Source organism: Cyprinodon tularosa, unplaced genomic scaffold (assembly GCF_016077235.1).
Source record: "Cyprinodon tularosa strain WSP-4 unplaced genomic scaffold, ASM1607723v1 ctg420, whole genome shotgun sequence".
Taxonomy (NCBI): domain Eukaryota; kingdom Metazoa; phylum Chordata; class Actinopteri; order Cyprinodontiformes; family Cyprinodontidae; genus Cyprinodon; species Cyprinodon tularosa.
In genome coordinates this window covers 590,684-603,973 of record NW_024039142.1, presented here as the reverse complement: position 1 = coordinate 603,973, position 13,290 = coordinate 590,684, and the positions used below count along the sequence as shown (strand labels likewise).

General features: G+C 37.2%; 1 protein-coding gene across 12 annotated transcripts in view; it reads right to left on the bottom strand.

Annotated features, from left to right (window-relative positions):
- unc13a (unc-13 homolog A (C. elegans)) overlaps positions 1-13,290 on the bottom strand; it is an 84,520-nt gene that overhangs the window by 45,622 nt on the left and 25,608 nt on the right. For all 12 annotated transcript variants that reach the window (XR_005281997.1, XR_005282000.1, XR_005281998.1 and 9 more), the window contains 16 exons: positions 12,451-12,678; positions 12,058-12,199; positions 11,659-11,828; positions 11,442-11,557; positions 9,834-9,997; positions 9,598-9,751; positions 9,351-9,419; positions 8,953-9,042; positions 8,706-8,840; positions 6,140-6,273; positions 5,899-5,984; positions 4,628-4,754; positions 4,448-4,544; positions 2,354-2,497; positions 2,190-2,267; positions 2,020-2,097 (listed from right to left, as the gene is read on the bottom strand). Coding sequence is in view for 8 of the 12 variants with exons in the window: in XM_038299223.1 (XP_038155151.1) it covers positions 2,020-2,097; positions 2,190-2,267; positions 2,354-2,497; positions 4,448-4,544; positions 4,628-4,754; positions 5,899-5,984; positions 6,140-6,273; positions 8,706-8,840; positions 8,953-9,042; positions 9,351-9,419; positions 9,598-9,751; positions 9,834-9,997; positions 11,442-11,557; positions 11,659-11,828; positions 12,058-12,199; positions 12,451-12,678 (2,012 nt within the window). In the remaining 4 variants the exon portion in view is untranslated. The remainder of the gene's footprint in view (positions 1-2,019; positions 2,098-2,189; positions 2,268-2,353; positions 2,498-4,447; positions 4,545-4,627; positions 4,755-5,898; positions 5,985-6,139; positions 6,274-8,705; positions 8,841-8,952; positions 9,043-9,350; positions 9,420-9,597; positions 9,752-9,833; positions 9,998-11,441; positions 11,558-11,658; positions 11,829-12,057; positions 12,200-12,450; positions 12,679-13,290) is intronic.

Genomic DNA, 13,290 nt, shown 5'->3' with positions numbered 1-13,290 from the left:
CATCAAGAGTCCTGAAAGAAACTGCCCAAACCACAGTCCTGCATAGAGATGTCCGACGCCTAGTTGTTCTGCTGCCAGTTGAGGAACAAGCCTCCGACTGGAGAAGGTCTTGACCGTCAGTTTGCAGTTGCTGATGCTGCGATCTCTCCATCGTTTCCGTGGAGAAATCGAGTGGGAGGTGTTCTGTCAAGCTGCCGGGTAGCCCCTCCTCCCCTCCCATCAGCAGGGAGGCACCAGGTGGAACTAATCTCCCAGCAATTTGGGCGTGCCAGGGACCTCTAAAGAAAAGGACCAAGAACTGCTGCATGGCAGAAATGTAAGCAGCTCATGTTTGGAGACAGCCAAAATTCAGCTCCATTGTGACTGTGCAAACAAGTCCTTCTACAAAAACTCTGAAAGACAACCGGTAAGACTCTTAATGCCCTTGATTCTCTGGCTGGACTTTCAAATCAAAGAATTTTATTAAGGTTAATACAGACTGTGGTTGGACTGCTGATGATTATTATTATTTGTGGAAATGTTTATGTTGGTATGTTAACAAATTGATTTAAAGAAAAGATGGTTTAAAAGTTGCATTTGTTTGTAGAAGTACATTTTGTTTTCTTAATTTGTATAGGATAACATTAAAAACTTTTGAAAATGTAGAAGTTAAAAACTATAGTTTGCTAAAATATTTAAATGAGCTAAAAAAATATACTGTTTAATTTATTGGCTAAAATTTAAGATTTAATTCATTTGGCTAAAATTGATCAACTTAATTTGGCTAAGAAATAAATAAAAAATAAGTTACTTTAAATTGTTGATGTATTTAAAAAATATATGTTTGTTTATTTTAGAACATGGTGGGAAATATTTTATTTAAAAAGGGCTAAAATGCTTAAATTAATGATGGATACAATTTTGTATTATCTTAAATGACTAATTGTTTTGTGTTACCTTCTCTTTTTGAGGTTTTTCACCTGCCCACTGCCTACTGCCAATTTTCAATAAATAAATAATGAAATGACTATCAAATGGCTGTTCATTGAGTGAAATCCAGTTGGAATGTAGAGGACTATCCTTTTCAAGTGGGGAATTGCACAAGAAACCACATTAATACTTGACAATTATTGATATTTTTTTAGCCTATTGTGTCATTTTGGTAAAAAGATTGAACATCTCTTGTACATTAACATTGCCAGTCCTCAAACTTTAGTCTTTCCATAAATGTTTATAGTACATCTCTGTTACACAAAGCTCACCTTCTTCTTTGGCTAAATCAGGAAAGAAAAGACTCAGTACACATAGTCTGGTTACTGTTTTATTTACCTCATATCCTCATTTAAGCTAATCATAAAATAAGTCAGTAGATTTTGTTTCCTACATATTGTTTTATATCAAATGTCTAAAAAAAACTGATGTGAGAAGTCGCCCACATTAACTCTTGGATGGGGAAGTTATTTAATTCCCTTATTCGCTTTTTTGTGGCATCCACCATTATGTTTCAAGCAGTTGAAACGTTGGTTCAGTGATATACCGGCAAATGCAAAATATTCTATTTAATTTAGTTTTAAGTATAATGTGAAAAAAATAACAAACTGAAAAATGATTTTTCTCTGGTTCGGCACCATAACTCTCTAGGCTGTGATGAGATATTTAGGCATGATACTTTAGTATATTAAACAAGCCTCTATAGCGCTAATCTGAAAGAGATCTGTCCTGCTGAGTGCTACCCAGTTATTGTGAGCGCATTGCTTTATCTGGTGCAATGTGGAAGCCATCATTACAGGTCCTAAAAATTAAGCAGAGTGCTTTATCCTGGAAACCCTGTTGTGTCGTTGGTTGAGACTCCTTTTCTGAAGTAGGAAAGTAAGTTTTTGTTAAATTGCTTATGAATTTGACTAATAAAGGCAAAGAATTAAAGAAACTCAGCATTTTAATACTGTTGGAGGTTAAGTTCAGCACTGGTATCTATCATCTGTCTGTCTGTCAATCATCTATCTATCTAGGCAGTTCCACCCACATGGCAGAGTTACTTACATCTTTTCCACCCATGGCTTCAAACATCTTCTCCAGCTGAACCCTTAACTGTTGGATGTTGTTAATCAGGATGCAGGGCTGGAAACAAGATTACATATGTACATATGAACAAAGACAAATTGGTTTATTTGTAATTATAAAGCAAATTACAAGCTCAAACCATAACTTACAACTTTCTCCATGGTAACATAGTTGGCAAACAACTTGGAGATGATATCAGCATAGGACAGAAGAACATTGCTGATGGTCTGCAGAGGATGCATAAAGAACACTTATTTGTATTTTTTTTCTTGTTTTAAAACTAAGAATACACAGAAAGGATGGATAAATCTACCTTTGCAAATCGCTTCATGTAGTGTCCTACAATCTGTGGATCTGGACACTCTAGCTTCCTGATGATCTCGAAGCTCTGATTGAGCTGGGAGAACACGTCCACCACCGAACAGGAGAAGAGAGCATGTTCTGATGTGACTTGGAACTGCAGAGCAGCAAAAAAAGAAAAGAAAAGAAAAAGCGCAACTAAATAAAAATCATCAATAAAGTAGAAACATTTAAAGCTACAGTGTGTAATTTTCAGCGACATCTAGCGGTCAGACTGCAGACCGCAGCAACATGAACATCTCCCCCCCACCGCTTCTCCCCCCCAACAGTACGGCGAGCGTTACGGGACAAAATTTCTTCCACGACGTCCACATCACCTACCTTCTCAAGTGATGAGGTTTGTTTACATAGATAATTTTACAGATAGTATTTCATTAGTCTGAGTAGGGTATAGATTTCATGTAGACTTAAGATAATAAATATACCCGTTATTTTTTCTACATCGTTGTGACGTTTTGGTGAGCTGCTTTGCATGGTGATATAAACAGACGAAGTAATTGTAGTCATTAGTTTAACAGCGAGATTGTGTTCGCTGGAAGAATATATATTCCCCGTTTACAGAGTCTAAGTCATTTTGGTGGCACGGGGGTTACAACGCGAGGAAGAGGGAGAGGACGAGGGCGAGGGCAGGGAGGCCGTGCAGCTAGGGCCAGGCGAGAGAGGGGAGCCAGCGGGGTGAGAGCAGAGGAGGAAAGGCTTGAAGATCTCCAAAGGAGCCGGAGAGAAGTAACCGAGGTATATATCCAGAAAATTATTTTACAGAAAATTACTGAATCATTACCTATGAAACGTCAGGGACGTTGCTGAATAAGTATACTGGAGAGGAACAGCATCATCACGCCGCAGCATGTTATTGTTTTAGACAGGTCTGAGCATCCTGTACTCCAAAAACTGCAGTGATATTAGACAATTGTGTGTGTAGGATTAATTACCTGTCCAAGAGAAAACTGGCAACTTGAGCGTCACTTTGAAAACCTTTTTCCTCCATCAGTGACTTCCATCGTGTAAATGCCGTGCCAATGTTGATCCGTGTTTTTTGCCGTTTCTTGTCACGCTTGCGTTTATTCTCGTCGTGTTTCCGCTTCTTAGATGACGGGGGTTCGGTGTCCGCCGCTTTTCGTTGTGATACAGAGTAGGCATGATCCTCCATTCGTCTGATGTTTGGCCACACAGTGCCAAACAGTTTGCAAAGTCACTCACGCCTGCCGCCTTGTTCACCTTTCTTGTTACTGAGGCGCAGTATACCTGCTTCTTCTTCTTCTTCTTTGGTTTCAGGCAGACTAAACGCTTCTCAGGCATAATACTGCCATCTACTGTTCAGTACCGTCTCAGTTCATCTCTCTCAACTTGCCGTAGTTATTTTTGAGCGTCATGGGAGATCTCGCAATCGCTAGTTTGTTGCCTCTGCGCTTGCCGTAGCGCAAAGATGTCAGCCTCCATGGCTGCGAGACCCGCTCCTATGTAATTATAAATAACGAATTCTAAGGCAACGCAAATATTATGGTTAAAAGGCTGAGCTCATAGGTGATGATAAATAACATAGTTATGTATAATATATTAAATTTCTGACTTTATATCCCTGTAATTATTACACACTGTAGCTTTAAATCATGAATTTAAAAATGTATGACTTTGCATAGCAGGAAAAAACATGGCAAAATAATCTTCACCCAATTAGGATGGTGTTCTTTGAGGAAAAGTTGCTATATAAAACCAGACCTTTGATGTCAGTCATCGTCTCCAACAGCTGAGACCAGACAGTTCAATAAGCCACCAGCGAACATTATTGAGAACCTGTCTGTCTCTCAATAATTGGCCGGTTAGCACTTGAACTCTAATTGGACGTTTTGTCTTGGTGTGACCAAGGGAATTCTGGGTAATGAGGTGAGGATGCCTTTTATACACTTTCAATGGTATTGCATGACTACTGTGTTTTGCTGTATCAGTATTTACTTCCTCCTCTGCAGCTGATTTGAAGCAGGGAGGAAAGGTTTGGGGCAGAAGGAAGATGTAGCTTTGAAAGATAATAACATATCTGATGCCTTACTCCATCTTTTTTGTCTCTTTCCAAAGCGCCATGCAAAAAGTCACGAGAGACTTCCTCATTTTCATCCAGCCACTGGATGACGAAAGGCTCAAACCATCTGCATAAACCAACCAGAAAATGCTTCAATATATTAGCAGCACATGTTAGCTTGAACTTTGTTTGCCAAACAGTGATACTTACGCAGGGTATTCAGGCACTCGACTCTTGAAGAAAGGAAGGTCTTTGCAGTACTCGTTGTAGAGCCACTTTACCTTAAAGTGCAGGTTCATGTAATCAGCGCTCTTACACAGGCGGTTTTTCTCATGTTCTGACAAAAAAGAAATAAATCCATTAAGATGCATTCATTAAGAAATATTATTGACTAATGTCTTTCAGAGCACACTGCTATAGTCATTAGAACAGTTAAATGAATCGTTTCACAAAAGTATTAGCGGCCCAACTGATTTATTCAGTGTTTTGCATTTTGTTGTGCTTAAATGTTTCTTTTCAAACAATTGTAATCTCAGACAGAGATAAAATTTATTTAAAATGTTTTAATTTTTTAAGAGAATAAAGCTTTCCAAAGCAAAAAGACTAAACAGTCTAAACAGATTCCATTAAAACCTAATAAAACCATCATCGAGTGTTTGCAGTAACTACGAATTAGTCTTTTTTATAAATGTGGAGGAGTTTAGACTCTCCATTCTTTGAAGAAATGTTAAATCCAATCAGATTGATGGGTTTTTAGGTTGGAAAAAAGCCTGATTAGGGTCTGCCACAGTGGGCTTCTTCAAAACCTTTCTTTGGTTTCTTTATCAACTCAGTGGTACATTTCTTAGTCCCCCTTGGATCATAATCTTGCTAAAAAATAAGTGTCCCAAAGCTTAAGGTTACAAGCTGATAGGTAAACATCTAATAAACAATGTTTGGGTGTCAGTAGATGTCTTTTTGTGTCCTTTACGGTCAGCGGTGTTATTGCCTTCTTTAGCCCAGCCTCTTTCTTATGGTTTAATAACACTAATAACACTAATTTTAACTATTGGGTTACTCACTTTTCAAAGTTGTGTGTATCACCTCCATGATTCACAAGGGATGCTTGCACTCCCAGATATTTGGTAGAGGCCTACTGCATTGTAAATGGTTTTGTAAACATTAGAGGACTAAAATATGTCTCTAACTAATTTTTATCTGTTTGTGAATTTACTTGGCTACAACTTTTTGCTTTTGATTTTATTTTTTTTGGATCTTTATACCTACTGATGTCAGATACTTCTTGATCAGCTCCCACATAGGGTCAGGTTGATTTTCATAACCTTTCTTTTTTGTTATGTAATCAAACCTTTTTTTGAATATGCATTTTTTTTTTCTCTAAAATTCGCTTTGTGGTCTGAATTCAAAGGAGGTCAAAACGTTTTCTGCATAAAACATCAGGTCTCTGTAGTTTACATGCTAAAAAATGTATTTCTACTCACCTTCCATCGCGTATTTCATATCCTGAGCAAACAAATTCCACATCACTTCAGCACTTATTTTACCCACATTGAGCTCCTGGGGAAATCTTGAAGGAAGATGAGAATATTTACAAAATTAAATAAGTCAAAGGAAGCCTGGCAGCATTGATTGCTACCCGGCAGAAACTGATGATCATATTGATCTGGGATTCGTTTTAGGGAAAAATGAACAAAGAGGCAAGAATAAAATATAAATACATACTGGTTTAAGCAGGGAGTGTAGGAGTTTTTGTCCTCCTCAATAATGGAAACAATAAGTGTGATGAGTTTGGACCAGAAGTCCAGGTTCTTGATACTGGGACCCTGCTCCTCTGGAGGCACAGCCCCCTGCTTAGCCTGGAAAACACCAACATTTCTTATTAAAAAAGAAAACAATTTTTATTTCTTTTATTTTTAACTTAAGTTTTTTGTAAATATGACTGTTTGCAATCCCAATCTTGTCATAGATATACGTATGGTTACTATGGTTGTCAATCAGTATTACATCAGCATAAACCTTGTTTGTGAGATGCAAACCGCTCTCATTTGTCAAAATTGTACCATCCTTCTTCTTAAAAAGAAATTTGCTTTAGCGAAATATTTATTTAAAAATATTTCAGATTATCTCTCAAATTTCTAAACAACTCTGAAGGAGCCAGAAGAAATAAAGAATGCTAATTATGTCAAAAGATAAAATGCTGTGTTAATTATAGACTTTGAATGATTATATATAACATGTTTAAAATCGCAAATGTAAAAGATGGTAAAACACATAAATCTCTGCAATAAACTGCTTAAATCCAACAGCATTATCAAAGAAAGGATCGATTTTCGTTCAATTGTTTGATCTCTTGTCTGGCTTAAACCTAACCTGGACCTAAATTCTTTTACAGGTGATATTCAGTGGGACTCCATATATAAATAATGATGGCCAATTTACAGCCATAAAAACAGGCTTTGGGAGAGATGTAGGATTTTACAGACAGTCTTTTGAAGTAGCTTAAGATTTGTGGTTATAAAAGTAAAGCTACAGGGTTTAAAAAGGAAAGAATTATCTTGCAGACAGTTATTTCCACAAAATACTTCCACATCCCTCAGGATGAAATGTTTTATGCAAAGGAAAATGCCTTTGAAAGTCAAAGGGAGAGCTTCAATGAACGGTTGAAAGAAGTTCTAGAAATCCCTGTTGAAATTCTCTGTAGAAATTTTGGAATGAAGAGCCTTGTGTAAACAGACTGCAGAGATGAGAGCTCAGGTCAAAGACATGAACGCAGAGCAGTGACAGTGCTTTTAACACATCAAATAAGGACAGCTTAATTGGTGGGCAAGAATGGAGTCCCAACAAGGACACATCTTTTTGTTCTTTTATGCTTCAGGGAAAAGTGCTATTTTTAATAATCACCAAGTAAACCTTCTGAATGAGCTCCAGGTTACGTGATTCAGAGGGACAAAATAAAAACTGAAACCTTAAATCTAAATCAGCCCGTCCTTGGAGCTATTAAAATCTCCACATCAGGGGTTGGAAACTGTTTCTTACGGGTTGTTGTTTTGTAAGTTTAACATGTATTTCTGTGACAAAACACCCAATTAAAATGGTTCAAATATCCCCTGTTTTGAGGTTCTGTAGGAAGAGTTTCAATTGGTTAAGTAGGGAAATACTACAAATACTACGAAATGCAGCATTTTGTTTAAATCTTAGAAAAAAATCAAGTAAAATACTTTATAGGTATACATATAGCAAAGGTAGGATATACATATTTATCTAAATTATTGGTTTCCTTGATACCAATGTTGTGAGAAAATGTCGATTACATAACTGGAACTACTCCGCCTGAAGACACACCCCTCTGGCGGAGCGTTTAAAAGGGGCAACCTCCTGTTGTATTCAGCGCAACTGCTATCTGTCCCTACCGTATCAGTCCCGGAAGCACGCTCCGTACTATTAGCTCATTTGCACATGCACAACCTGATATACATCCAGGTTTCAATAAATAATGTAATTATAGTACTGAAATTACTTATTCTATCCTTATCTCACTAAAGAACGCTAATACACATCTTTATTTAATTTAACTTAATTTTTTTTATGACTTTGCTGAGACAATTTTGATGCTTTTTACATTTTCTCCATTAAACAGCTTGTCTGAAGAGTAGTACGGCAAAATATAATTAAACCATGCTAATCTGCATTTTAGATGTTTCTTTCTTTAGGTTAAGCACTATAAACTATAATGTTAACACGAAAGGAAAACATAAAAATCCCAGAAGTGGCGTAGGATCCCATTTCTGATGCAGATCGGGCACAGACAAGTGATAACACAGGACTTTAAGGTTATTAGAAATAATACCGTGTGATTATTAGTTAATAAAGGTACCATTGTATTTTTAACCTGTGGTCTTTTGTGTTTATTTTACACAGTGAATTATATTTCACTCATGCCAGATTCACTCTTCTTTTAGTAGCATTGGAATGAACAGAGAGACATTTATTTGGTTGGTGATTAATAACTTTGCTTATATTCATAGTCTAAATTACTAAATTGGTGAAAGACAACTGGATTTTTAACAGCTGGATTCAGACGTCCAATCTTTTACGCAAGAAACTAAAAACCCTGATCAGTCAGCAAATTACAGTTATAATCATTCTTTTGATTTGAATGACCTGTTAATTAACTATAACTTCCAGTTATATGCATTTTGTATATTCATGATCTTCTGGTAAACTTTCACATAGTAGGAAACATTTTTACACCTAAATAAGAATTCAGTTCTGTGCTGCTACTACTAACCGGATCTGTTTGGTACTCGCGGCTGTAGAGTTCATGGCAGTTATTAAAGATGTACTCGTAGGTGGAGTTGAGGCAGGCTTTTACACAATCTTTCACAACCTGACTAGCTCTGGGTGGAGACTGGAGCTCCTGAACCTGAAAGTACAAAACAAAACCCTTGATTGAGAGAACTTATCGATCATATATTGTCTACATTGAAAGCAATAAGACGAAAAAAAGAAAAAGCTAAAATAAGTAGGGACTTTACCTTCATTCTGAAGAAGGTAATACTGGTGAGAAGGTCAACTGTGGACTTGAGGTCCTGTAACCTCTCAGGGCTGCTGGCTGGAAAGTTGTTCTGCAGTCAAAGAAGAAAAAAAAAACACCAGAAACACCTTTATTGAGTGTATCTATGGGCAGGATGCAGCACTGTCAACCAATTTTCTCTGCCAGCGAGATCTCAGCTTACAGTGTGGGTGGACAGTTTTTCCTGAATGTGCCTGGACATGTTTGAGAGGAAATGTCACTCTTATTAACACAGTGGCTCTGTTTTTAGTGTTTATAAGAAAAAAATAACAAAACCATCGAAGAACAAACTGATAGACCACATAGAAGATATTGGAGAGAAATATGAGCGTGTGCCCTGACATGAAAGAGCAAGCCTACCCGATACATGGAGAGGTCTATCCTCAAAGAGTTGTGCAGCTGATCTAGAAGCTTGACGAATCGTTCTTTCTGTAGGTTAAACAGAACAAGAGGACAGATTTTCTTTGAGCAGAGGAAATATGCCTCTAGGATAATCTAGATGTAAAGTTTAAGCTACTTAATAAAAAAAAAAAAAAACATACTCTAGAGGTGCATGATTTATTTTTAATAAAACATGTATCTAAAATATCAGTCTTTAGTGGCTTACTCCAAAGTTTGAAGCTGCAAAGCGGTCAGATGCAGAAACGTTGTTGGTTGCCTGGGTGGTGTGGGCGTAATAGGCGTTAATGTTGGCCAGCAGGGTGCTCATGACTGCAGGTACTCCAGGGCACATGTATTTAGACGACAAACACGCAAAGTGGCTGCAAATAAGAAAGGAATCCATGAGAAAACGCTTGATCCTAACAACTTTGAGAACGTCCTCTTTATGCAAAGAGATATTACGTCATGGCTTGGTAGATGGACTCCACTCCATAACGCATGGCAAACTCATCCACTATTTCTTGGGGAGTCTCCTCAAAATAAACTTTCCAAGCATCGTCCCCTTTGGCATCGGGAATCTTCACCACACCAGTGTTCTGGATGTCTGTTACGTAATGAAATAGGTTCTAGAGAAAAAATAGAAAGAACAAAACAAAGTGAGAAAAAAAACAATAAGAAACAGAGAAGAAAAGGAAAATATACCAAAGTACAAAGGTTCAAAATAAATGAAAAGTAATTCAATATTTTTCCCCGTCTTGTGTAATTAGGTTTCATATACATTAAACTGTAAGGTAGCATAGTGCAAGCCCTAAGCCCTTTATGCCTGTTATGATGCATTAAGTGCCATAAAACTACATTATGAGGCCAGCATAAGCTGTTGTGCAGACCATAAAACGCTAGAACACTGAAACACACTCTGAGCCCGTTTATGGGCACTTATGGGAAGCAGTAAGAATGATCATCTGTCAGTGGGCTTCACCTAATATGTTCTGCTGAGTAATGAGCCGAGTAATGACTCCAATGAAATCTTTGACTCCTCTGCAATCAATCAAGTAAGTGTTTCTACACAGAACCATAAAAGTGACTGCTATCTTTACTTTTTGGAAGAAGTACAACTTCATAAAGGAAAACAAACATTAAAGAACACTAGTGTGGAACCAGTCATAAAGAGAGGTATATTATTTTTCATCATGACCATTTCATGTACACAGGCTTTACTCTCAATATATAAAATAATTTTCTTATTTTTGTTTACCTTTCCTAAAACAAGTTTAGGATTGAAAAGATTAATCATGATCTATTGCCTTTAGCAAGTGAACTGCTATTTTCACAGTGGCAAAAGTAGAATAACATTTAACCAGTATGAACAAACTATTTGGAGTGTTGGTAATTCCTGAGTTGTTGAGAAGATTTTAGACTGGAGACAAACCTTATTAAGAACTAACAACTGAAGTTAATTCGAATATGTTTTGATTTATTTAAAGGAGTCTGAGTTATTAACCTGACCAACTACATCCATTCTGTAAAGATGTGTAAATCCTCCATATATTTGGGTTCTCTACCAGCATCTTGGAGCTTGAGGCAATGGTGTACTAGCTGTTCCTAAAAACGACCCTCTGCTGGAAACAGTTTGATGCTGTAGCCACTCCCCCTCTTTAGGGTTTGCTGCTCAATGTGCACCAATAATCACCAATTCTATTAATGTATAAATGTTACAAAAGGGAAATTATTAATTTAGGATTACTACACTTGCATTTATCTTATATTACTTTGGGGATACCATTTCAATGGGATAACATTGTGATATTGGTGATTTTGCTTTAATAACTTAAACATAATTTGTTTTCTCATAGAACAGAAGGACTAGAGTTTGAGTTGTTGTTAAAATTTCAATAATAAATTTGCAGTTTAATAGATGACAAACACTCAAAGGCATAAAATGTGGATACTAATATTCAAATAATGATGGCATTAGGTATCAGGTAGATTCAGCAACACAGCCTTATCGTGGAAATTTCAAGGGAAGAATAAAAATATTCAAAAAACACAACAAATATCTAACGTTTTTACCTCATGCAGACAGGTGTACTGTACGTGATAGGGAGCGACTGTCTCCTCTCCTTTAATCTCCACATTAATGCGCATTCTGATAGCCCCAGAAACGGCTGATTTGTCCGTACGTTTGTCTGTGAAGTGTGCAAAACAAATGGCAGCTACATCACTCAAATTCATCCTCAAATCAGTTTATCATAATGAACCTGAAGATAAGTGAACAAAAAAAGCATACCAAGATTATACCAGACGTCCATCTCTCCGCTAAGAGTCCGAACCTCGATGATTGTCTGACCAAGGAAGTCGTCAGACTCTCTCTTAAACTTCTGCTTCACACGAGACTTAATGTCATCGTCTTCATCCCACACCCGCACCTTAATGCGATCTGAGGAGTTGTGGCATTCGCTGCAAATGCAAGACAAGAGAATAAAGCACAGATTCCAACCATGACTCCAGCTAAATGATTTCAAGGGAAAGAATAAGCCTTTATGCATTTCATGTTTAATGAAATAAACAATTTGCTGCCTTTTAAAGATTATTGTAGACGAGATTCTGAATGAACTACCACTAAATATTTTCTCCTATAAAAGCTACACATTTTTTTTACATTTTTAGAGAAATATTTTGGACTCACAAATTAAATGTTTCCTCCCAGACAGGATTGAGGTTGCCGTAAATAGTTTTGGTCCTTTTTTTGGTCTTTCCCACCTGGACGGTTACATATGGATCACTAGAACCAGTTTTATCCTTGGCTTGGAGACCCTGAGCACACAACACTGAAAAAAAGACAAGAAAAAGAGTCCGGCATCTTAGCTGTGTTTGCTTAGGTGTAAATGGCAGCCTCAGATGACTTTCTGCTCCACTAAACCATAAACGGCACCAGTGTTCCTCGCACACGGATGGCCGTTTGTCTCTTTTTATAGACCCAAACACCTGACATGCTTCTCCTCCTCTGACATTGATGCTGACCATATTGATCGGCTCACTTCACAGGACCCGTGCTGAGCTGTAAGTGGCTCCCCCTCACCTGTGATGCAGATCTTGGCGGACCATTTGGAGGTGCCGTCCAGAACGCTCTGCTTGATCTGCTTCATGTGGGTGACATGGGTTGACTTGGGGACAGCAAACACTTCTTGTATGAGTTCAAAGATCTCTGGTTTGTTCCTCTCGCGGATCTTCATTCGATCTTTAAGAACCATTATGATGTTCTGGGTTCTGTCCTCTGCGCCGTGTTTGGAGCTCTTCTCTGCGGCTCCTGGTCACAGAGAAAGTCAGAATTAGATAAGGGGTTAGAAATAATAAATAAAATAAATTTGGTTCAATTTGGTTGTACAACTTTGATAGATTATACAATAAAATCATTGAAAGATGACTTCTACAATATCAAGAAAATAAATTTTCAACATATTTTAATTCAGGAATGAAAGGACGTTTATGTATGTTAATAAGAAAAACTATTATCTTTTTTTATGAATTTAATTTTAAACTGAGCTCAAACCAATGAAATGCTGAGCAAAAACAAATGAAAAAGAGAGAGCCTAAAGACAACAAAAGACAAACTACTTTTAATATCTTTCACACACTGAACACACACCCTACTTCCCACACACAGACACAGTCAAAAAAAGGAATAGAAAGGAAGAAGGAGGAGAATGACTCCATGCTTGGCTTTGATTATTGAAGAAAGAAGTAATAAATAAACTGCATGTTTTTCTGTCTATAGATACAAAACATTCAGTCAGTGAAACTGCATTGTACACATTATTTCTCCACCAAACACTGCATAATTTCAGCAAATTCAATGCATAGATTTCAGTTTAATGTCTAATTTTTCCAGAGAAATCCAAACAAATGTTTACATACATTC